The sequence below is a fragment of the Bufo gargarizans genome, chromosome 2, assembly GCF_014858855.1.
Source record: "Bufo gargarizans isolate SCDJY-AF-19 chromosome 2, ASM1485885v1, whole genome shotgun sequence".
NCBI lineage: Eukaryota > Metazoa > Chordata > Amphibia > Anura > Bufonidae > Bufo > Bufo gargarizans.
The window spans coordinates 337,034,761-337,059,330 of NC_058081.1; the positions used below are offsets into that span (position 1 = coordinate 337,034,761).

The 24,570-nt window shown below is 47.3% G+C and overlaps 1 protein-coding gene across 2 annotated transcripts in view; it reads left to right on the forward strand.

Moving 5' to 3' along the window:
- Positions 1-24,570, forward strand: part of APPL2 (adaptor protein, phosphotyrosine interacting with PH domain and leucine zipper 2) — a 99,823-nt gene that overhangs the window by 61,462 nt on the left and 13,791 nt on the right. For both annotated transcript variants that reach the window (XM_044280584.1, XM_044280583.1), the window contains exons 11-19: positions 2,937-3,125; positions 5,806-5,848; positions 12,385-12,441; positions 12,529-12,617; positions 12,727-12,882; positions 12,965-13,020; positions 17,787-17,961; positions 18,968-19,004; positions 21,360-21,500. In XM_044280584.1, coding sequence (XP_044136519.1) covers positions 2,937-3,125; positions 5,806-5,848; positions 12,385-12,441; positions 12,529-12,617; positions 12,727-12,882; positions 12,965-13,020; positions 17,787-17,961; positions 18,968-19,004; positions 21,360-21,500 — 943 coding nt within the window. The remainder of the gene's footprint in view (positions 1-2,936; positions 3,126-5,805; positions 5,849-12,384; positions 12,442-12,528; positions 12,618-12,726; positions 12,883-12,964; positions 13,021-17,786; positions 17,962-18,967; positions 19,005-21,359; positions 21,501-24,570) is intronic.

Sequence of the window (24,570 nt, forward strand, 5' to 3'; positions counted from 1 at the left end):
TTTGGTGCATCTGGCCGGAGGAAGAAAAGCATCTTTAGGAACATACTGCTGGCTACTTTAAGGTAATGCTGGCGGTTTGGGAGGCGTTTTTTAGGTGACAGGTTGCCTTTAAGAGCTCAGTCGATACATTGTATCCAGCGGCTGCTGACTTTTAGGTAGCTATGAAGCATTGTGGTGTTTCACATAATTATAAGAGCTCAGTTAAAGGGCTGCAAGTATTGTATCCAGCAACTGCTGGTTCTTTAAAGGGAACCTGTGATCAACTTTATGCTAACCTCCCTGAGGGCAGCATAAAATAGTGACAGAAATGCTGATGTCAGCGGTGGGTCGCTGATGAGCTAAAAGTAAGTGGTTGCCGAGAACCAGCATCATAATCATTGCAGCCCAGGCCTTGAAAAGAGTCAAATCTACCTGAGAAGAGTCCTGGTTATTCCTAATCTCCTGTTCTCCCCGTCCATCTGCTGATGGTTGGCAGTTGTCTCCTAGAGAGAAAACTAGGCAGGAGAGCAGGACTTCATGAATAACCAGGACTCTTCTCAGGTGGACGGGACTCTTTTCCAGGCCCAGTCTGCAATGATTGTGATGTTGGTTCTCGGCAGTGGCGTAGCGTGGGTTGCCAGCACCCGGGGCGAGCCATGTATTGCGCCCCCCCCCCCTCCCAACCTGTGGACACGCCCCTTTTACAGCTAATGTAGCAGTCCTATGTAACACCACAGATAACATGGTGACAACGCTCTAAGTACAGATGATGTAGTAGATGGGTATAAGGCCCCAGAATTCAGAACACGCACAGTGTGACCTGAAGTCTGGGGCCAGGATGCAGCAGGGATGCGCCAAATTCTCAATCCACCCCCCCCCCCAACCCTACCGTATAACAAATATGTGTTTGGACATTACATACATCACTACAAAATATACAGTATAATACAGCACCACATACCTCATCCATCCAGTGACGTCTCCTGTGATGTAGACTTTCCTCAGCATCTTCATTCAGAGATAAGACCGCCATGACACCTTCTTTCAGCCACGTCACATCTCTGCAGAGTTTTATTAATATTAGTTATTATTATTATATATAATGCCCCACTCTGTATAATGACCCCTCTGTAATATTAGGATATATAATGGGCCATTATATATCCTAATAATACAGAGGGGGCCATTATATATAATAATTATCCAGAGGGTCCATTATATATCCTAATATTACAGAGGGGTCATTATATATAATAATTATACAGAGGGGCATTATATATATAATATTAATACAGAGGGGGCCATTATATATCCTAATATTACAGAGGGGTCACTATATATAATATACAGAGAGGCCATTATATATTATAGTTATACAGAAGGGGCCATAATAAATAATTATACAAAGGAGCCATTATATATTATACAGAGGGGCCATTATAATAATACAGAGGGGCCATTATATATTATAATAATACAGAGGGGCCATTATATATTATAGTTATACAGAAGGGGCCATAATAAATAATAATTATACAAAGGAGCCATTATATATTATACAGAGGGGCCATTATATATTATAATAATACAGAGGGGCCATTATATATCCTAATATTACAGAGGGGCCATTATATATTATAGTTATACAGAGAGGCTATTAATAATGGGCCCTCTGTATAATTATTATATATTATGGCCCCCTTGTATAATTCTAATATATAATGGCCCCTCTGTATTATTATAATATATAATGGCCCCTCTGTATTATTATAATATATAATGGCCCCTCTGTATTATTATAATGGCCCCTCTGTATAATATATAATGACTCCTTTGTATAATTATTATTTATTATGGCCCCCTCTGTATAACTATAATATATAATGGCCTTCTGTATAATGTATCATGGCCCCTCTGTATAATATAAAACGGTACCCATTCTTTAAATATACTGGCCACCTCCATAGTGCCCCCAGTATGGCCCCCAGTACTTACATAAAAAAAAAAAAAAAGTACTCACCTCTCTTCATCACCTCTTGCAGTCTTTGCTTGGGCGTCCCGGCGCAGGCAGTCAGGAAAACATCACCGTGGCCTCCTGCGCCGCGTCATCGCGTCATCTCGCGAGACCCGGCGCAGGAGGTCACGGTCATATAATCACGATCTCCTGGACTCCTGCGCCGCTCTACTGCGTTTTAAAGCTTGATGCCAGGCGGAACGGAGGGGATGGGAGCCATAGGCTTCCATCACCCTCATTTTACTGCCTTCTGCCTGGCGCCCCCTACAATTTGGCGCCCGGGGCAACGGCCCCCCTGGCCCCCCCCACGCTACGCCCCTGGTTCTCGGCAACCACTTACTTTTAACTTATAAATGACAGACCTCTGAAATCAACTCACCGGTCTCTACTTTATTCTGCCGTTATTAAGGGCAGCATAAAATTGATGACAGGTTCCCTTTAAGCAGCCTTACACTATCATGGTATCATAGTGCTGTGACACACAGCGCAGCATCATATAAAAAGTACACAATTTATGGGACCCATTTGACATAGAGCATTGTGTGCTTAAGATAGAGGCCCGTCTTTGGAAGTCAGCTGATAATTTTATCACTCCATCATTGGGCACTTTTGTAAAAAAAAATAAAGGTTACGTTTTAATGATTGATTTATGAGAGGATCCCTAGTGGGCCTTTTTCTGGCCAGTTAGACTATTGGGTGTTTTTTTATTGACTATTCCTAGGATCCTGCTCAAGGGATAATATATGTTTTATAATACTATATAAAAAGGAAATAATAAATTAAATATGAAAAAATATCCATTGTTGCATTTTTTGCAGGTGCAACATACAAATTTAAAGCACGGGAGCCATATTTAACACTAAAATTGTCACCTTTATTAATTTTTTTGTACACGACATAAAGTGTATATATTTTTATTTGACATTATTTTTATGCCCTCTAGCAAAACTGGTTTAGTTACCACAACATGGGAGCGACTGTATTTCTTTACACAAGGGGGTAACCTAATGTGCCAGCACCGCGGTGAAGTGGCTGGGGGTCTGATTCAAGACCTAGACAATTGTTCAGTCATGGCAGTAGACTGTGAGGACAGACGATATTGTTTTCAAATCACCTCGCCCAATGGCAAATCGTAAGTAATTCTTTTATTTATCCACTATTTCTCTAATTGTGTGATATGTCCTGTATAATAGACCTTACGTAATTAGCAATAACTGGTAACTATTAAGTGAACATGCGCTGCTCACTTGTGATGTGTACTTATATTATTTTTATCTTTTGTGTACAATTACTTGTAACATTGATTATGGAGGGCTTTCCATTCAGGAGTTGGACATTCTTAGAAGTGAGTATATCACCATGTTTATGACCGACTCCCTAATTATAGTGGAGTGTCACTTACTTTTCAATATGCAAAAGTTTTCATAAAATTGCATTTTATCAGGTGCAGCACTGAAGTCTTTGATATTAATGAGCAGAAGCCACCCCCCCCCCCCACCCCCACCCCAAATTACAATTTTCTCACTATGCACAGTAATAGGGAGAAAGCTGTCAATTGGCAATGGGCAGGTGGAAAGAGGCTGCATCTCACAAATATTGAAGACGCAATAGCATGCATACTTCAGTGAGAGGGCGGCAGTACAGATAAGCTGAGATTTATCTGGTACAGCATTCCCAACCAATCCTGGCTTTGAAGGTGTCAGAATTGTAGCTATATGTTGTGACACATTTATCAAAGATAAAACATGCAAGTCATAAATTTGTCACATCATATGTCAATAAATTAGCCTAGCTTTCGTTTTGAAACTGGCTAATGCAACTTTTGATAAATGTCGGTCGCAGTTATTGTGGAGAATTGTATTTTTGGGTACAGTGAAACCTCTTGAAAAGATCACCTCTGTGTGAAGACAATGCCTGATCACCACCTGGATTAAACAAACGCTCATGGTTGCTTAGTGCTCTTATATCTTATCTTTCTTAGTCCTTCTCTCTGTAAGGACCACCTCCACAATTTTGAGTGGTCATCTCAAAGACCTTTCATTGTATTTGTTTTGTAGTTCTAAACTACTGTGATGTTGGACTGAAAAGAATACTGCAGATATTGGGTGGATAGGGACAATTGTAGCCAAATAAGCTGGTAGAGCAGATGCTACATTATACCATGTAAAATAAAACTGGGTATGTCCACATGACACATCAGAAAATTAGTTTGTCTTGAATTCCTCATATAATTCCAGGTTGCCAGAATGTATTAGCCTCAATGTAAATTTTCACAGCCCTGCATCAGAATCATGAGTGCTTTTCTATGGCCCCTATATATAACTTGCGATGACTCCACAACCTTGAGAGTCAGTTTTGGGTGGTTAAAGTTGGATTTGGGAGTGTCTGAAAATGGAGGAGTTGGAAGAGACCAATAGCACAGACCTGATTTACTAAGGGCAGATTTATACACTACCGATGAACTTAACAATACATCTGTCTTCACTAAGATAGTGGGATGTTGATGAAGACGGATGTATTATTAAGTTCAGTGTAATGGCAAGTAGGCAGAATGGTATTTTACTTTATGGCTATGTGAAAGAATGGGATTTTGAACTCTGAGAAAGGCCCCCAGCTCTAACTTATTTGGATAATCTTGCATTTGAAAAAAATTAATAAAACATCAATAGGTACATTTTAAAGGGACACTTTAAGGGACATCAGTTGTTGAATCCCATTTTAGCAAACTATATGTGAATATGTTTGTTTGTTTTACTAAACTAGGTGAATAGTTTTCTGGATATACTGTTTTTAGGTCACTTCATGTATTCTACTTCTTGTCCCGCCTCTTTGTGTGGACATTTAGCACGGTAAACTGCCTCGCATGACATCCTTGGTCAGACCATTAGAGAATTGCACATTAAATAATAGGTGCATTGATCTTCTGTGGGCATCTTTATGTACTCCACTGTCTTAATCTTATCCCAATTCTACACCTACTATTATCATGAGGATTACCCTTCAGATAACATCTTCCCCTCACAGCAGCAGTAAACTGACTACGGATTACCTATCAATATACGAGGTGTTATCATTTGTGCTGAGGACAGTGTTTTGTATTTCATTTTTAATGGTATAGTACTGCTGAAATAAAAAAGAAAAGCTTAAAAAATATCCCTTTCTGTTGGAAGGGCCCCTTTTAAGTCAGCTTGATGTAATATCAAAGAAGTGAACACTTTGTCAGTTTATTAGGTTACTTTCACACTAGCGGTTTTCTTTTCCGGCATAGAGTTCCGTCCTAGGGGCTCAATACCAGAAAAGAACTGATCAGGCATATCCCTATGCATTCTGAATGGAGAACATTCCGTTCAGAATGCATCAGGATGTCTTCAGTTCAGTCTTTTCGACTGATCAGGACAGAGATAATACCGCAGCATGCTACGGTTTTATCTCCGGCAAAAAAACATATGCCTGAATGCCGGATCCAGCATTTTTTCCATAGGAATGTATTAGTGCCGAATCCGGCATTCAAAATACCGCAATGCCGGATCCGTCTGCGCAGACCGATAAAAATGTGAAAAAAATATGTAACGAATTCGTTTCTCCAGATGACAACTGGAGAGACGGATCCGTTCTTGCAATGCATATGTAAGACGGATCCGCATCCGGCTCCGTCTACAGATGCTTTCCGTTTGCATGCAGATTGCCGGATCACTCTGCCGCAAATTTGAAAGTACTCACATAATTCACTCTTTTCTATTTTCTTGTTTTTATTTTTGAACTGTTGTCTTTTTTTTTGTAAAATAATATTTTTCCTTTGTTGCATTCTCCAGGAGTCTCATTCTCCAAGCAGAAGGAAAACGGGAATATGAAGAGGTAATCATTGTCTACACTTATATACAGTTCCTTTTAATATTGTTATGTGCCTAAAAATGATTTATTAGGGAGCAACTTGAGGCTTCCTAATGGAATATTATGAGGACTCAAAGGTTGGGGCTACACACAGATTTTCTCTACTTTGGTGGACAAGTAGTAATAAAAGTATGCGCTAATATCTACAAGTTTAGGATATATAAGTGGTGTATGTGTTTTATTATCTGGTGTTATATATCATATAAATAAGGGGTCTAGAGTATATGATGGGGTAATATTTTATTCTCTGATGGTCTAGGGTAAAATAGGGTTAATAAGGGTTAATCAACACCCGAGGCTCCAGCAGTGTGACCTATATGTGCACATTACTTTCAGGTTCCCTTCCTGCCATGCACTGATCGTACAGAGGGAAAGAGGACTGTACAGCTGTGAGCACATCTAATATATCGTCTCCTGTTGTGGTCACGCAGATCAGTGCCAACACACCACACAGAGCTCTCAGTTGGGCATATGCCATATGAGCATTGTGCTCAATCATTAAGGAAACAAATGTTGGGGGCTGTCTAGAGCCTTTAGGCATCATTGACTACAAACTACACACACCATTTTTCTCGCCCAGTTTCCTTGGGGGACACAGAAGACCTTGGGTATAGCTCATCTCCCTAGGAGGCGTGACACTAAGTAAGAACTGTTAGCCCCTCCTCCACAGCTATACCCTCAGCCTGGAGAGAGAGACTGTCAGTTTTTAGCTTAGTGTCCAAGGAGGCAAGACACTCCCTGCTACTGCAGGGCTGTTTTCTCCTTGTTTTAATTTTAGATTTTTACTTTTTTCTTTTCTTTTTGTTCCAGAACATCAGGGACAACAGAGACGCACTAGACCTCTCTGTTTCTCCCGGGGTCGAGCTGCGCCAGTGCCGGTCATCCGCACTGCTGCCTCCCCCACAGAAGGCAAGGTGGATCAGGGCAGCCCAGCTCCCCTACATCCCGCCAGCGCAAGGGTCGCCCGCACGCCAAGTCCCTCTTCCAGCGTCCTGCCACTACGGTGCCAGTAGCTGAAGGGGCGACCCTGCTGGAACGGACCGAGGGTGAAGACGGCTGTGGTGAGAGATTGGCTTCTCCAGCCCTACGTCCCCCCCCCCCACCCCGGTCTCCTGCGTGCCTGACCCCCATACTGACAGGGCCTCTGGACCCTTTTGTCCCTGCTAGTCCTAGGCTGGCCCCTGGCTGCCACAGGGCGACATTCTGCTCCCTCTCCTCCCCTCCATAGGACATTGGCACCCTTCTCCCTGACAAGAAGAATGCCTGGGGAGCTGCAGAGGTTCGCACCTAGCTGCCCCTGACGTAGGGGTTATGCAGGCCTCCCACCCTCACAGACCTGGTCTCAGGGTCCCCCTCCCTCTTACCGGCCACTGCTTCAGGGCCAGAGGGCCCGCGCCTTGCTGCCCCTGACCCATCACGGGCACCGGTCCAAGGGCAAGGTGGTTGTGGCTGCCGGCCATATGGAGCGCTGTTCTAGGCCAAGGGCCCGCTCCAGGGGTGAAATGGCTGCCGGGTCATCGCTTCCGACAGCGGGTGGGCACCGCGGCCTACAAATGAGCGCTATGCCTCAACAGCCCCCGGCCGACCGTCGGAACATTCCGGTCGGCCGGGCGCCGCAAAATGTTGTTCCCCTCCTGGGCGACACTTCGCGGCAGCGATCCCACTCTATCCGGGTCCCCAGCTCTTCCGGCCCGCGGGGTGGGCACCCGCGGCCGGTATGTGCCGCTCCGTAGGCCCGGCCGGTACTTTAAATACTGTGCGGCCCCGGGCAGCCGGGCGCCGCTAAAAATTTAGACCCCGGCTTCACGGCCTGCTAGGCCGCAAAATTCGGGCCTCTGTTGGAGGGGGCTGGAACTTTTCCGGGCGCGAATCTTCCCGCCTGGAGGTTCCCCCGCCCCCAGAGGATCGCAGTGCCGCCCCCAGGCCGGATCCCTGTTAACCCCTTGGGTACAGGCCGGCTTCCGATGGGCCTGTGTGGCTTTCTGCCTCAGTGAGGCTGGGTTATAATAAATAAATTAAACAAAAAAAAAAAAAAGAAATTAAATTATTTATTAATATGACTTGTGGGCTGCGCAGGACACTGCAGCCTCATCTCAGAGTGCTGCCTGTATACATGCCCCCCTTCCATAGGTGGCATGGTGTCGCGCTCCCCGGCTGCGGCGCTACCAGGGTCATTTCCCCTTCTAGGCGGTTTTTTTGCCCTCTCCGCGCTACGGCGCTGGTCAGTGCATGCGGCCTTTTCTGTAGGGTGCCTGCCATGTGCAGGACCCCCCTCCTGGCGGGATACTGCACTCTCCTTAACTGCGGGTTGGCCTTGTGCATGATCGCCCTTTCATTGGCGGCCTACTGCAGTTTCTCCGGATACGGTGCTGGCCATGTGCACGACCACCTTCCATAGGTGGAACACGGCAATTCGTTGCCGGCCATGTGCGTGACCCCTTCCATAGGCGGAACGCTACACTCTCACTGGATTCGTTGCCGATCATGTGCATGACCCCCTTCTTAGGCGGAATATTGCACTCTCATCGGATTCGGTGCTGGCCATGTGCACGACCCCCTTCCTTAGGCGGAACGCCGCACTGTCTCTGGATTCGCTGCCTGCCATAGGCATGACTCCCTTCTGTGGACGGCATTCGGCACTCTCACTGGATTCACTGCCAGCCATGTGCATGACCACCTTCCATAGGCGGTATGATGCACTCTCATTGGATTCACTGCCGGCCTTGGGCATGCCTCCTTCCCTGGTGGCGGCATACATACACTCCCTCGGTCGGTGGTTGTTCTCTCGCCGGTACGTTGTTGGCCAGGTGCATGAACCCTATGCATGGCGGGGTGCTTGCACTCTCTCTGGATCCGCTGCCGGCCATATGCATGACCCCTCTTCCGTGGGCGGTGTACGCACTCTCACTGGATTCGCTGCCGGCCATGGGCATGCCTCCTTTAGGTGACATACGCACATTTTCACCGGCTGCTCGCACTCTCCCTGAATGCGATGCTGGCCATGTGCATGGCCCCCCCCCCACCCTTCGTGTTCTGGGCGGCATACTACACTCTCACCGGATACATTGCTGGCCTTGAGCATGGCCTTCTAACATGGGTGGAACGCTTGTGTTCCCATTGGATGCGGTGCTGGCCTTGTGCGTGACCACCCCTCATTCCATGGGCGGAATTTTGCACGCTCACGGGATTCAAGGCTGTCCTTGTATGTGCTGTGCTGGACTTGCTCATGTTCCCCCTTCATTGGTGGAGTAGTTGCACTCTCACAAAATTTCGGTGTTGGGTGAATTGTTGCACACTCACTTAATGCTAGGATAGCCCTGTGCATGACCCCCCTTTCACTAGGTGGACCTCCTGCGTTCCTGCTGGATACTGTGTGGCCATGTGCATGGCACCCTTCTGGGCGAAGTAGGGTATGCCCTACTTCTCTGACGTAGTTACGACCTTGGGCATCACCCCCTTTTTGGGGCGGGCCCTTGCACTCTTGCTGACTGCAGTTTGCCAGGTACATGTCCCCCCCTTTCGAGGAGGTCAGTTTGCGTTCTATCGCATACCTTACTAGTCTTGTGCATAACTCCTTTTCAGTTGCACTTCCGTAGATACTGTGGGACTCTGTGGCTGGCCTTCTTCGCTGAGTGATATTTTTGCAGTGAGCGGACGTTCTTGTGCGTTGTTTGGGCCGTGTATGCCTTCTCGTCCCGTAGGTGGGTTAGCCTTCTCACTGCTTACGGGGCTACTCGTACGTATGCCTCCTTTCCCCCTGCGACATACTTTTTCTCTTGGGAGACGGTGTTTGCAGCAAGCCTTGCACTATTCTCTAAGGAGATCATTCTGTCCACCTGTGTGAGCCTAAGGTGTTGTCCAATAAGCAACAGATGAATACCTTATATTTAAGTAGACGGGCTCTGCTGCTTGCTACTGCACCGAGCTGGGTGGTACTCACTCATTTCGTTGGCCCTTCCGCCCGGGGAGTGTTCGTGGTTCCTAGATACGTACCCATTCGTCCTTCCGCGGCATTGTTTCCCTGCGCTAGTGGTCACATGGTCGAGAGTGCTGTCTGCAGCGCCCTTCGCATTTTATGTTGGCTCTGGCAGGACTACGGTCCCCTCGCCTAGTACCTTTTCCTCCTCTTCGGGTGCAGTGTGGTATGATTCTTTCCGGTTGGCGCCCTCGGTGCTTCAGTCTGATCTGCTACCAGGTTCGGGCTGCTCTTCTTGGGAAGGTCACCCAACTTCTCTTGGGTGCTCGCCTACCCAGGTCCGGAGGACCTCCGCCTTGAGTTCTTCAGGGTATTCAAGGCGGTGGACCGGGTGTCTCAGTGTAGCGGTGTGCTGCTTTTGAGCTGTTCTATGGCTTCTCTGTTGCCCACTCCTATGCCGGCCTCTGTCTCGACCGCCTTTTCTCGCCGGTCGGTTTGGCTCCCACTCGGTACAGATCACTCCGATGTGGCTTCTGTTCCGGCCGCGCTTCAGAGGCTGTTCCTTCACTGCCCTTCCCTCGGGGGAGAGCGTGGTTGTTCATGTGGATGGTACTGGTGTTCCCTTTGAGTCCCCCTTGTCCACACTGGTTGTACTAGCTGTGTACCTAGTTACCGGGTCTACGGCGTTCTGTCCTCCCGCTGGGTGCAGATTGCGTTTTTGTTTTTTTGTTTTCAATTCTAGGCAATGTTTCTGCTATGGACTTACCTTCTCGGTAGCTTGGGAGGACTGCCTTTTGCCAAGATTGTCTTCAGATCTCCCACACCGGGACTGTAGTCCGTCTTCCTGTGGTGACTGCATCGGCTTGGGTTTTAGCCTGTCTTGTCCTGGCATCTGGCGGTTGCTGGACGGACCCTTCGGTTCCTGTCCGTTTGTCCTTCTGCTCCCCCACTCAGGGTGGATCCGGGACAACTTGCTCGGGGGCCGGCGGGACCAGTTCTACCGACCGTTCTACCCGTGTTACTGGTCTGCGCCTGATCATTGGGTTTTCACCCTCTTGCCCAGGCGACTCTAGTGGGCTCGCTAGTGTTCGCTCCTGGCCGTGTTTCGTCCAGGATCTGTTGGAGGACTTAGGTTTTTACCTGGGGTTCTGTGGGAAGCTGGGCGTTCCCCCGCTCTTCCTTTCTCTCTCCATGGTTCTGTTTTTCTCCAGTCCGGCCTGGAACTGGGACTGGGACTCTGTCGCTTGAAGTATCAGGTGTCAGCGCTGCCCTTCTTCTTCTTTCAGCGTTCCCCGGCCCTCTGGGCCTGTCTGGACCTTCTTCCGTGGAGCGGCTCTTGGGTTCCTTTGTGCTGCCCTCCGGTACCGCCCTGGGACCTACATACTGGGCTCTTGGCGCTCCAATCTTCGCTTGGAGCCGTTACAGTGGTTCTCTCTACTCCTTCTGTCCTGTACGGTTGTGTTTCTGTAGCCATCGTGTCTCTGGCGGGTGCCTGAGTGGCGGCCCTTCTTGTTCCGAGCCTTTTGTCTTTCCCCAGGACAGGGCTGTTCTCCATTCCGTCTCTTCCTTCCTTCTGAAGGTGGTGTTTGTCTTTCATTTCGTCGAGGCAGTCGTCCTCCCCTTCCCACCCCCGGGAACGGACACTTCACCGGTTTGGACGTTGTTTGGACCTTGCAGTTTTTTACTTGGAGATCTCCGACTCTTGTCTACGTTCGGCCTCTTGGGTTCCAGGAGGTCCGCGCGAAAGGTTGACGGCATCCAGGGTGGCTTTCCTCCTCTTTCTCAGAGTGGCTATTGCTGTGGTTGCCGCACCAAGGGCAGGGTTCTGCTTTTGGTGTCACCGTTCATTTCACCAGAGCTGTCGGTTCCTCCTGGGTCAGAGGCATTAGGCTTCGGCCATGCATTTGTGCAAGGCGGTCACTTCTTCCTTGCACACCTTACCAGGTTCTACAGGGTGCGTACTCGGGCTTCAGCGTCTGCTGCCTTGGGCCGCCTGGTCTGCAGGCGGCGGTTTCTTGATGCCTTCGGGTGCTTCGCCTTGGTGCTGTGGTCCCTCCCCTCTTGGACTGCTATTGAACGTCCCAAGGTCTTCTGTGTCCCCCAAGGAAACTGGGCGAGAAAACGAGATTTTTGTATAACTTACCAGTAAAATCTCTTTCTCGCTCTTTCCTTGGGGGACACAGCACCCACCCATTCTTTGTTCTTCTCTGCACGGTTTCCGGGTTTGTTTTACCCGTTGGGTAGTTGGCTTGTTGGTTCCACTTTTGGACTTTGCCTTGTTTTCACTACTTGGACACGCAACTGACAGTCTCTCTCTCCAGGCTGAGGGTATAGCTGTGGAGGAGGGGCTAACAGTTCTTACTTAGTGTCACGCCTCCTAGGGAGATGAGCTATACCCAAGGTCTTCTGTGTCCCCCAAGGAAAGAGCGAGAAAGAGATTTTACTGGTAAGTTATACAAAAATCTCGTTTTTTCTAGCTTACAATCCAAAAACTACAGTATATGAAAAAAGACAAACGGTGGAAAAAATAAGTTGCATCCATGTTGTAGCATGGGGTAAAATTCTCTTCCTTTTCCATTTTCAGTGGATTTCTGCAATCAACAATATTTCAAGGCAAATCTACCTTTCTGAGAATCCTGAGGTACTTTTCATGAATGAGTTTTATTTCCAAATAGTTAGATTTTTTTTTTTTTGTGTGTGAAATAAAACAGATTTTTTTTTCCTATAGGCTGTAGCCATAAGACTTAATCAGACAGCTCAGCAGGCTGTAACTCCTATCACCAGTTTTGACAGAAAACTCGAAAACGTTCCACAAAGGTACTTCATATTTTGTCAAATATAATACTTATGTTGGATTTAGATCAAAACCTTATGATGTTACGTTTCTGTCAAATTAAATTTGTATTTATGAATTGAACCTGAACAGCGAAAGCGTCATGCGGACTGCATCCCACAATGAATCATTGTCTGAGCAAGCCACCAGGGAACCAGAGCTTGAACAGTTAATAGCTCCTGGAACCCCCATACAGTTTGACATTGTCCTACCAGCCACTGAATTCCAGGACCAAAATAGAGGCAGCCGGTATGTTCTACCGATGTTTTGATACTATTATCACTAGTTGTGAACTGAATTTATAAGCCTTTGATTAATATTGTTATTTCAGACGTACAAATCCGTTTGGGGAATCTGACGATAAACTTGACAATGCCACAGATGAAGGTAGCAATTTGAAACTCACTATGAATTATTATTTCTCGCTCATATCATTGGGGGACACAGGACCATGGGTATAGCTTGCTGCTGCCACTAGGAGGCGACACTAGGCTGAAAGCTGTTTGCTCCTCCCCTGCAGGCTATACCCCCTCCAGCCTGGAGAGAGCATATCAGTTTTTAGCTTAGTGTCGTAGGAGGCAGACCTCCCTGCTTTGCAGGGTGGCACTTTGATTATTTTATTTTATTTTTTATTTTTTCCAGAATCCGGATGGGGGGTCCAGGGTCGCTTGCGTCCCTGCATCCCCGGGAGGCGGGCCGGTGTACCTCGTCCACCGCCTTGCCGCCCCAAGAAGAAAAAGCGGACCAGGGCAGCCTCGCTCCCCTGCTTCCTCCCAGCTACAGGACTACCCTTTCTTCAGCCCTCTTCTGCCCGGACCCCTGTTGCCTTGTGCCAGCGGTCGTAGGGTGGTCCTGCTGGTGTTTCAACTGAGGGTGAAGTCTACAGATAAAGATAGGTAAGTGACTCGTCTCCACCTAGCCTCCCCCCCCCCCCCCCCACTCACAGTATAACGGCGTGCCGTACTGCACGGCACCAGTGCCCCTGAGCGCCGTCTGCCTGCCCGCCCGCCCGTCTGCCTGCCCGCCCACGCTCCCGCACCCGGTGAGTTCCGCCGGCACCTGTCGCGGACCTGTGCGCTCCGTCTCCCTCTGTTCTTCGCCGCTGCATCGCGCACGGCAGCGTCTTCCGTGCGGTCGCAGACGGCACTGCGCAGGGCAGATGCGCTACTCGCGGCGCGCCGGGATCTTCGCGGCCGCACGGCGGTGTCGGGCTCTTCCCCTCTGCTGCAGCGAAGCGGCCCCTTCTGAGCAGCCATATTATCGGGGACTTAGGCACGCTGGCCGCAGCTGCGGTCACGTGCACAGGGGTGGGCGGCGCTTGCGGCCCTCTTCGTTATCCTGCCGCTCCCGGGCTGTCAGGGGGCGTGGCTTATTCTCCCGCCCTGCTGAAACTTCCTCTTCCTCTCAGCGCAGCGTGGTGGACACAGGACCTTGGCTCCCGCTCCACTCTGGTAGGAGATAGATACCCCGTTCAGCAGGATATCAAACCATGTCTGACCCAGCCACTGACCCCCCTCAGGCAACCTGTGTGACCACTCACTATGCCTGTTCAGTGTGTTCAGCCAAATTCCCTCGGGGCCAGTCACTCTCACGGTGCTCGGCTTGTCAGAAGCCCGCGCAGAGCAATCCCCCTAGAACACTGCAGCCCACAGAAGCCTTAGATCGCCCTGTTCAGGGGGAACCAGACTGGGCAAGGTCCCTGTCTCGGGCAGTGGAGGACCTCTCTAAGGTTTCCCATTCCACCCTTTCTCTGTTGGGTCGTTTGGTAGATAAATCGCCACCGGTGCAATCCGCGCAACCGCATTGCACGCAAACCAGAGGCAGACCTCCTAGTAAGCGCCCCAGAGCAGGTAACCGTTCCTCCTCTGACGCCTCTGCATCCCCCCCTGCTCCTGGATCCCAGTCACAGGCGTCCTCCCTGTTAGGTGACGCACTGTCAGAGGGTGAGCTCGGGGATTCTGATGCGGATATGGATCTGGAGCACTCTTCTCAGATTGCTTCCATGGTGGATAGCCTGATTTCGGCAATAAGGGATACCTTCCGGGTTCAGGAGGATCTTCCCTCCACTAGCCAACAAGGGGTGTCGTTTCTGCGTGCGAAACAGACTCCTAAGGCTTTCCCGTTGCACGAGGATTTTTCTATTGTGGTTAACAAGGCTTGGGACCAGCCAGGTTTGCGTTTTGTTATCCCAAAGCGCCTGGACCTTCTCTACCCCTTTCCACGCGAGACAGTGGAACTGTGGTCCTCCCCGCCGAAGGTGGATCCGCCGGTGGCTCGACTGGCAAAATCTACGACCATTCCGGTGGCGGATGGTTCGTCACTCCAGGACCCGGTGGACCGTCGCGTAGAGTCGCTCTCCAAGTCAATCTTTACGGCGAGCGGTTCGGCGCTGCGTCCGATTTTTGCGTCCGCCTGGGTAGCTAAGGCGGTTTCGGAGTGGTCCGTCCGGTTAAGCCAGGACATTTTGTCCAACCTCCCGCCTGCTGAGCTCGAATTGTCTGCGCTCCAAATTTCACATGCGGGAAAATATATCTGTGAAGCGGCACTGGATGCTGGATCGATGGTCGCTCGTGCCTCAGCTCTCGCCACCTCGGTACGCAGGGAGTTATGGCTCAAGGCCTGGAAGGCTGATTCTTCCTCTAAACGTTCTCTCCTAAAGCTTCCGTTTTCTGGGGCTCGGCTTTTCGGGCCGAAACTGGATGTCATAATCTCAGAAGCTACGGGTGGCAAAAGCACCCATTTGCCCCAACCCAAAGCGAAGCGGCCTTTTCAGTCCAGGCCTGCGTCCTCGCGCTTCCAGTCCTTTCGCCGCTTCTCGGGCACCCGTTCAGCCCCCACCTCCGCGGCGGGACCACCCAACCAGGATCGGCGGAAGGGCCCATCCTTTAAGCCCCAGCAGGCTTGGCGTCCACGTGCCCAGCAACCTCGCGCAGCCCCAGGTAAGCAGCCTTCCGCATGAAGGTTTGTCCCCACCTTCTCAGGTGGGGGGGCGCCTTCTCCTGTTCCAGGACATTTGGCACGCCCACATTCCGGACGCATGGGCGCTCGAGGTGGTTTCCTCGGGCTACAAAATAGAATTCAGGTCCCTTCCCCCCAACCGTTTCTTCCCTTCCCAGCCTCCCAGGGATCCCGTCCGGGCCGCGGCTTTCTTGAACGCCGGTGGATTCGGGGGAGTGGGCTCTCCACCCGGAGGTGTTCGAGGACCTTTGCCTCCGGTGGGGTCGCCCGGAAGTGGACCTAATGGCATCTCGGTTGAATCACAAACTCCCGTGCTTCCTGTCTCGCGCAAGGGATCCGATGGTCTACGACGTAGACGCACTCGTGGCACCGTGGGGCGACTTCAAGTTTCTGTATGTATTCCCGCCACTGCCGCTCCTACCGCGGATTCTTCGCAGAATCAGGATGGAGGGTGTTCAAACGCTCCTGATTGCCCCGGACTGGCCGCGCCGAGCTTGGTACTCGGAGCTCGTTCTGCTCCTGGGGGACGCGCCGTGGCCTCTTCCACTCAGGCCCGACCTGCTCTCGCAGGGCCCAGTCTTCCACCAGGGTTTACATACGCTGCGTTTGACGGCGTGGCTATTGAAACCTTCCTGCTGAAGAACAGGGGTTTCTCGGATGCGGTCGTTCGAACGATGGTTAGGGCTCGGAAGCCCTCCTCGGCGAGGATCTACTATCGTACGTGGAGGTCGTTCTTGAAGTTCTGTGAGGACAAGGACCTCCCCTCCAGGAGTTTTTCCCTCCCTACGGTGTTGGCCTTTCTTCAAGCAGGTTTGGAGCTGGGTCTGTCCCTAAGTTCGCTGAAGGGGCAGGTTTCGGCCCTTTCCATTTTTTTCCAGCGTACGCTGGCAGTGCTGGGGCCCGTCAAGACCTTCATGCAGGGTGTTGCGCACACCGCGGTTCCATATCGGCCGCCGTTACATTCCTGGGACCTGAATTTGGTGCTGGTGGCACTTCAGTCCGAGCCGTTTGAACCCCTGAGGGAAGTCTCCCTCCGCATGTTGTCGTGGAAGGTGGCATTCCTGGTTGCCATTACGTCCATCCGTCGGGTGTCGGAACTGGCGGCACTGTCGTGCAAGGAGCCTTTCTTGGTGTTCCATCAGGATAAGGTGGTGCTCCGGACGGTGCCGTCGTTTCTGCCGAAGGTGGTGTCGGCGTTCCATGTCAATGAGGACATTGTCCTCCCCTCGCTTTGCCCTAAACCTTCTCATCCTAGGGAAGTGGCGCTTCATCGTCTGGATGTGGTGCGGGCCTTACGGATCTACCTGGCCGCGGTAGCCTCCTTTCGGCGAGCGGACTCTCTGTTCCTAGTTCCGGAGGGTCCTCGGAAGGGTTTGGCGGCATCCAAGGTGGCGATTGCTCGGTGGATTAGATCGGCCATTCACGAGGCCTACCGCGCCAGAGGCAGGGTTCCTCCGCCTGGCGTCACGGCGCACTCGACCAGGGCGGTCGGGGCTTCTTGGGCACACTTTCACCACGCTTCGGCGTCTCAATTGTGTAAGGCAGCGACTTGGTCTTCGTTGCACACCTTCACCAAGTTCTACAAGGTGCATTCGTTCGCATCGGCGGATGCTGCTCTTGGCCGTAGGATCTTACAGGCCGCAGTGTAGTGGCTCGACTGTGGAGGTGAAGTCAGCGGTTTTCCCACCCTGGGGACTGCTTTAGGACGTCCCATGGTCCTGTGTCCCCCAATGATATGAGCGAGAAAATGAGATTTTTGTGAACTCACCTTGTAAAATCTCTTTCTCGCTTTATTCATTGGGGGACACAGCACCCACCCATTGTTGTTGGTTTCTACTGAGACCAGTGGTCCAAGTTACCGGTTGGGACTGAGGTCAGGTTCGGTTGTTTGGTTGGACTGTGGTCTTCCTGTTTTGTTTTGTTTCGGTATGTTTCTCCTACTGCTGAAGCACAAACTGATATGCTCTCTCCAGGCTGGAGGGGGTATAGCCTGCAGGGGAGGAGCAAACAGCTTTCAGCCTAGTGTCGCCTCCTAGTGGCAGCAGCAAGCTATACCCATGGTCCTGTGTCCCCCAATGAATAAAGCGAGAAAGAGATTTTACAAGGTGAGTTCACAAAAATCTCATTTTTGTCTTTATGGAGCTATTGTTCAGAATGCTGTTTATTTCTTTTATATCGTATTTTGTGTATTTCAGGTTTACTTTTGCAGCAGGTGTTTGTAGTTCGCTTTTTAGGCTCAATGGCAGTAAAAACAGACCGTACCAACCAGGTTATCTTTGAAGCAATGAGACAGGTCTTGGCTGCGCGAGCGATTCATAATATATTTCGAATGACAGAATCCCACTTGATGGTAACCAGCAAAAGCATAAGGTACATTTTACAACACAAAAGTGCCACTCTTTCTATGCAGCACAAGATTAGATATCGCCAGTGCCCCAGGGTCTTCAGTATATTTCATGGCAAGAATAGAGCAGCTGGCAGAGCACCATTTTTCCCTGAAAAATTACCGGAACCCTAATGGAAACCTGAAATACTTTATTATAAATTTGTTGGGCCTGTCAGGATTTGTCGTATATATCAAGAACCCAGCAGGCTGTTCCAGCAGTGGAGTCTGCCAGATTCTACAGTTTACCACCAGATCTCCATTGACTATAATGGGTGTGGCAGTGATACGGTTGCTTTATGGTATAAGTGCCGGGTTTCGGCCAGACAAAAACTGTTGTATTAGGCTTCAGCTCATAGTATTAGGCTTCAGCTCATAGTATTAGACTTCGGTCATAGATCCGAAGTCTATTCAGTCAAATGCTTCAATTGTGATGCTGTTTCCATACAGCATCAAAATGTATTGGCTCCGTGGAGCCGAAGTGGGCTTTGGTACCAGCCAGTACCAAAGCCTACTTCGGATTGCTATTTTAAATTATTATTAAATTTGCAGATATGAATACAGTAGTAATTCGCTTAAGTCTCGCGTGATTTTGGGCGACGTGAACTTTGGCTCCACAGAGCCAATACATTTTAATACTGTACGGAAACAGCATTAAAATTGAAGTATTTTACCGAAACAATTTCAGATCTATGATCCCAAGGTCAATTCGCTCAAGCCTACATGTCATGCAAATTATATTGTCCAGCCGGGATTTCTGCTGGATCATACATGCCGCAGATTCGAGCGTACCCTAATACAGTTTTCGTAGCCCAAATTCTTTTCTGACTTGTTTTCCTGCACTTGCAAAGCTTTTATGCAATGTGATGTACATTTTAAGCTGTATCTTATCAATACTTTGCTCAAAATCGGTGTTCTTGTATGTGTTCTGTAATTGTTAATAGAATTATCCTTATTTTATATTTTGGATTTAACACTTATTTTACCTTTCAGATTTATAGATCCACAAACACAAGTTATAAGGATAAGTGTAAGTACATTTTTCTCTTTTCAGGGAATGGGAATGTGATGCTTTCATGCCAGCACAATAGAATACATTTTTATTTCAATTTTTTACATTTTTATTTAGATCCTATTATAGTCAGTGTGGTCCATCCGGTGGCATTCATTTGTCATTTGATGGAAATACTGCTTCCATTATTTCTATTGTTCTGATATACTAATAGTCAAACGAAACAAGCCCGCGCTGACATAAAACAAATCCAAAGAATATACGAAACACAACCGGTACTTGCCGTTGATGATATGGTCTGAATCCTGTTCCGATTGATTTCAATTTTTAATTTTGCAAAGAGAAATAGCAGATAGTGTGATCTTCAGCTTCTTCTTTCCCAAGCGCACGGCTCTGGCCGGTAGCTCGCGCGCGCAAGGAGAAGCCGCGCTGCTCTTCACAGGAGAACGGGCCTTCAGTGTGACGTCACGCGCTTGTAGCTACGGATGCCTCCTGAGTCCACACCACCAACGCGTTTCGGAATACTCGGATTCCTTCATCAGGCATAAGATTCTTACCGCTTGAGGTTTTATAGGCGTCTGTCTCCATAGTAAGCAGCCCTTTGGAATTGGAAACTAATATCATTCTGACATAAACCTGCCATGATCGCTTTCCATCTCTCCTCTTATCTCCACCACCTACATCAATATATGCTGTCCCTGACTATATAACATGTTTTATTATAAGGTCAAGAAGTATGAGTATAATTATAATTGCACAAACCTTTTTATTGAATATCTTACTATAATATATCTTCCACAATATTCTTCCTTATTATGTGTATGTATTATTACCTCTCCTTCTCTTATACTAATATATATTCACTAAAAAGCAAATAGTTCTATCTCCTGGTTCAGTCGCGTATGTGCGAAACTGTTCAAATTGTAAATCCATTCACTCTCATTTCTAGACATGAGTTTGATATAATCCCCCCCTTCTTGTATCTGTATATCTGTATGTATTTGTATAATCCACCCCCCGCCCCCCTAAATGCGCGCTTGGGAAGGAGGAAGCTGAAGATCACGCTATTTCCTAAATAACATAATGTGTTTGACGTTTTTTCTTGAAGAGTTACAGGTTTAATATTTAAAATAACCGATCACTTGTCATTTTAATTGCTTACAGCCATCTTCAGTTTTACCCATTTTGTTTAAATAGTGTTTACAGAGGTGTTTATTTCCAATACAATAAATTTAACAGGTGTGGCTGTCCTGACTGACTTGGCTGTTTAGTCTGAGAAATCCACTCTTCTCTGGAAATGCATACAGGCTCATTAAAGTGAAAAATTAGCTTTTATTTGAATAAAAAGTATTTTCAGAACTCTTGGCACTTTGTTTATCCAAATCACCTTGCTGCTGAATTGTACAGTCCTAAACTTTAACCCGACTTTACCTAGCAGGTGCTGCTCATACAGGTGACAGGTGTTCTTTAAAGCAGACCTTTCTGCTCTCCTCCTTATACTGACATGTCTGTTTTAGTAAATAATTGTATTTCATTCATAATTCTGGAGCATCCCTTATTAAAACTCTGTGTTATGTGGGTCCTGTGTTATGTGTTATTCTTCCTAGAAATTAATAAATACATTTGCAACTAGGCAATACTAATCCACCTTGTCAATGGTGTGTCCCCTTACACAGTCTGGCATTAGAAGCACTGAGTGAACAGTGTGTGACTGTGTAAGAACACTGCTAACGCACCGTTTTTAGTTATACATTTCTAGGGGGAATAACAGGGAAATGACACAACATACAGTTATAAAAAAAAATATGTTCCAGAATTATTTCATGGGGAATACAATTATTTACTAAAACCGAGATGTTGGGAAAGGTGACAGGTCTAGGACCCGCACCTATCTCTAGAACAAACCTCCCAAAGAGAACAAGACTGTACTGCGCATTTCTAAGGGAGTGCCGAAAATAGCTGAGCAGCGGCTCAGCTATTTCCAGCACTGCCATAGAAGTAAATGGAGTGGAGCGGTCACCGCACTTGCACGGTGCGCCCTCCATTCATTCTATGGAACTTCTGAAAACAGCCAACTGCACTGCTTGACTATTTTCAGCGCTCTCATAGAAATTAAAGGATGGCGGCCTCACATACATGATGCGCTATCCCGAACTTTGGGCGCTCTGTTCTAGAGGGGTGCTCCATTCTAGATCCCAGAGGTGGGACCCACACCCATCTGCCATTGGTGGCATATACTAATGATATACCACCAATGTTCTAGGTGAGACAGCCCCTTTATATATTACCATAAAATCCATTGCTGCTAGTCATGGAATATAATTGGCTATGGAAATTTTGATATTCATATGACTTTATTTTTTGTTTCACCAGTTTGATCTTGAAAACATAACACAATTTGCTGCCCATCTAGAGAACAAGCGTTTAGTGGGATTTGTTGTTTGCACCCCTGAAGCATCTGGAGACCAATCCTTGAGTGCCTATGTCCTGGAAAGTAACACGGAGGGTGAAAAGGTCTGTGCATACATTATATTTCCAACATCATAAATGTTATATTAAGTTCTGTTTCACAGCAGTAACACTTTTCTGCCTATCTACTGTATGATGATCCCAACTGCAAAGTGAATTATCATGACACAGGTAAATTGTAAATATACCATATTTTGTGGACTAAAGATGCACTTGCTAAAAATCTTGCTAGAAAACAATAAAGGAGAAAAAAGCTTTGATTAAACTGCAGCTGAAGGACCTTTGATGATGTCAAGAGTAGGAAGGGCCAAACCAAGAAGACAGTATAAGGCTTGTAAGGGCCAGTTCAGAGTTTTTTGGCTTTGATTTTGGCATGTTTCTGCCTCAAAATCAGCTCCAAAAGTGCCTCAGAACAGCCTCTCGTTCATCTTAGTGGGAAGCAACACTAGCTTTTTTTACCTGTGGAAAAAAGAAGCAGCATGCCCTATCTTGGGGCAGAATCCATGCTAAATATCCCACTGAAATGAATGGAAAATATCAAAAAATCGGCCCCGTACTTGTCTAGGTGATTTTTTTGTACTTAAGCCAACAACCTCAAGCTGAAAACGCAGTTTTATATTAAACACCCATTGGTTAAAAAAAAGCGTCAAAAACTGTGAAAAAAAGCGCTTGCTGATTCCGCATTTTGAATATTGCAGAGATGTGTGTATAATGTGTGTGGTTGTACATTGCCATAACAATACATTTTTGTCTGTATGCTAAACAGCCGCAGAGATATCTGTATTTTTATTCATATTCAGTTAGCTAATTGGAGCACCAGGGGGTGGGGCTGAATCCTTTGAGCACTGCCTTGTAACACCCCCTGTGCCTTGTGCATATGATATGTATATGCTAGGACACAGCTCTGCCCTCAGCATGCTGATGCCTAACCCTGTCAATCAATGGGAGGGGGAGTGTGCAGGGCACAGGGGGTGTTACAAAGCAGTGCTTAAAGGATTCAGCCCCATCCCTTGGTAATCCAACTTGTTCATTTGCAAATGAATAGAAACCCAGATATCTCTGCAGATGTTTGGCATACAGACAAAAGAAAGGTATCGTTTTAATCAACATGATGAGCCCTAATAGGCAGTATGGTTTAATAGGGTTGATCATTTTAACAGAGCCTCTTTAAAAATTGATGACGTCCTCAGGATAGGTCATCAATATCAGATTGGTGAGTCTGGTACCTGGCACCCCCACCGATCAGTTGTTTCGGAAACATGTCGACACTGGAAACTGTATATAGTGGATGGAAGGATCCAGTCACTGTGTAGTTTGCGGCACTGGCATACTGCAGCTTTGCTGCCATTTTCTTGAATAGGAGCCGAGCTGCAGTACCCAGTTGCAGCTACTACGCAGCGTTCAGAACCTTGTGCAACAGCAGCTGCCCAAAACAGTTGGTCTTTGGGGTCTTGGACTCCCATGGAATTGATATTGATGACTTATACTAAAGATAGACCATTAATATATAAGTATTGGGAAAAAAAACTTTAAAGGCTATGGACATTCTTGTGAGCAGTCTTTTTTTAATTATTGCATTATACTTATGTTGGGCTAAAGATTAAATATTCAGCCACTGTTTTGATGAATGTTTGTTTGAATTTAGTTTACATGAGTTTATGAGCTGTTAGGAAAGTAAAGATAAGGGCTACAGATAGATATATCAGATTTTTGATAAATTCAATGAGAAGGAGAAGCAACAGTTTGCAGATTCTGTGAAACTGAAAGCTATAGGGGAAAGACTGTTAATGTTTTTTTAAGAAAGACCAATTGAAAAATTGATTTTTAGGCCAAAATACATAGATTGCAATAATAAAAATTAGCTCCAATGGTGTCTGTAGCCTTTAATATGGATAAGGAATTTTTTTGTAGATTTTCATAACACAGATTGGTTCACAAGCACCCTAGTTTGCGGTTTTTGAGGTGTCACTGTGTAGATTTAGATCTTAAAGGGGTTGTCTGGGAATAAACAACATTTCAGTGATGCCTGTAGCCTGCTTCCACCATGAAAAGAATTGTACTTACCTGCTCCCCACTCATCAGATCCTGCACACTGGTTGTCGCATGTCCATCTTGCACATGCCATTTTTTTTACTTGCTCCCCGGCATGGATATGGTTGCCTGCTCCACTGCAGCCAACCACTTGCTTCAGCAGTGACATTTCTCTGGTGGGTATATGACTGCTTAAGCCAGTCATTAGCTGCAGCAGAGCCGGTGACCATACTGATGCCAGGTAGAAAGTAAACAAGCCGCAGACCAGAAAATGGACACATGGGAGCCTGAGCACAGAACTGGAGGGCCAGGGAACAGGTAAGTATAATTCTTTCCAAAGCGGAGGCAGGCATCACTGCAAAGTATTTATTCCCAGAAAACTTATTTAAAAAAGGAATACGTATTTAGGTTTTTATGTTCCTATATCTCCCACCTACAATGTATTTGCAAAGTCTTCAGACCCTTTCACTTTTCTCATATTTTATGTTGCAGTCTTTTGCATATATAAATAAAATAAAGTTTTCCCCATTAATCTGTACTCCATACCCCATAATGAGAAAGTAAAAACATTTTTTGGGAAATTGTTAGCAAATGTATTAAAAAGGAAAAACGAACACCCCTGCCTATATAAGCTCTCATAGCTGACAATGCATATCAGCGCAAAAAACAATCCATGAGGAGGAAAGAACTGCCTGTAGAGCTCGGAGACAGGATTGTATGGAGGCACAGATATGGAGAAGGGTACAAAATATTTTTACTGCACTGAAAGTTCCCAAGAGCACAGTGGACTCCAGAATTCTTAAATGGAAGAAATTTACAACAACCAAGACTCTTTCTAGAGCTGGCCACTCCAGTAAACTAAGTGTTTGGGGGAGAAGGACCTTGGTAAGAGGAGTAACCAGGAACCCAATGGTCACTGTGGCTGAGTTCCAAAGATCATTTGTGCAGATGGGAGAAACTTCCTGAAGGTCAACCATCACTGTAGCATTCCATCAATCTGGGCTTTATGGCAGAGTGGCCAAGAAAGCTTCTCCTCAAGTTAAAGACATATGAAAGCCAACCTGAAGTTTAAAAAAAAAACACC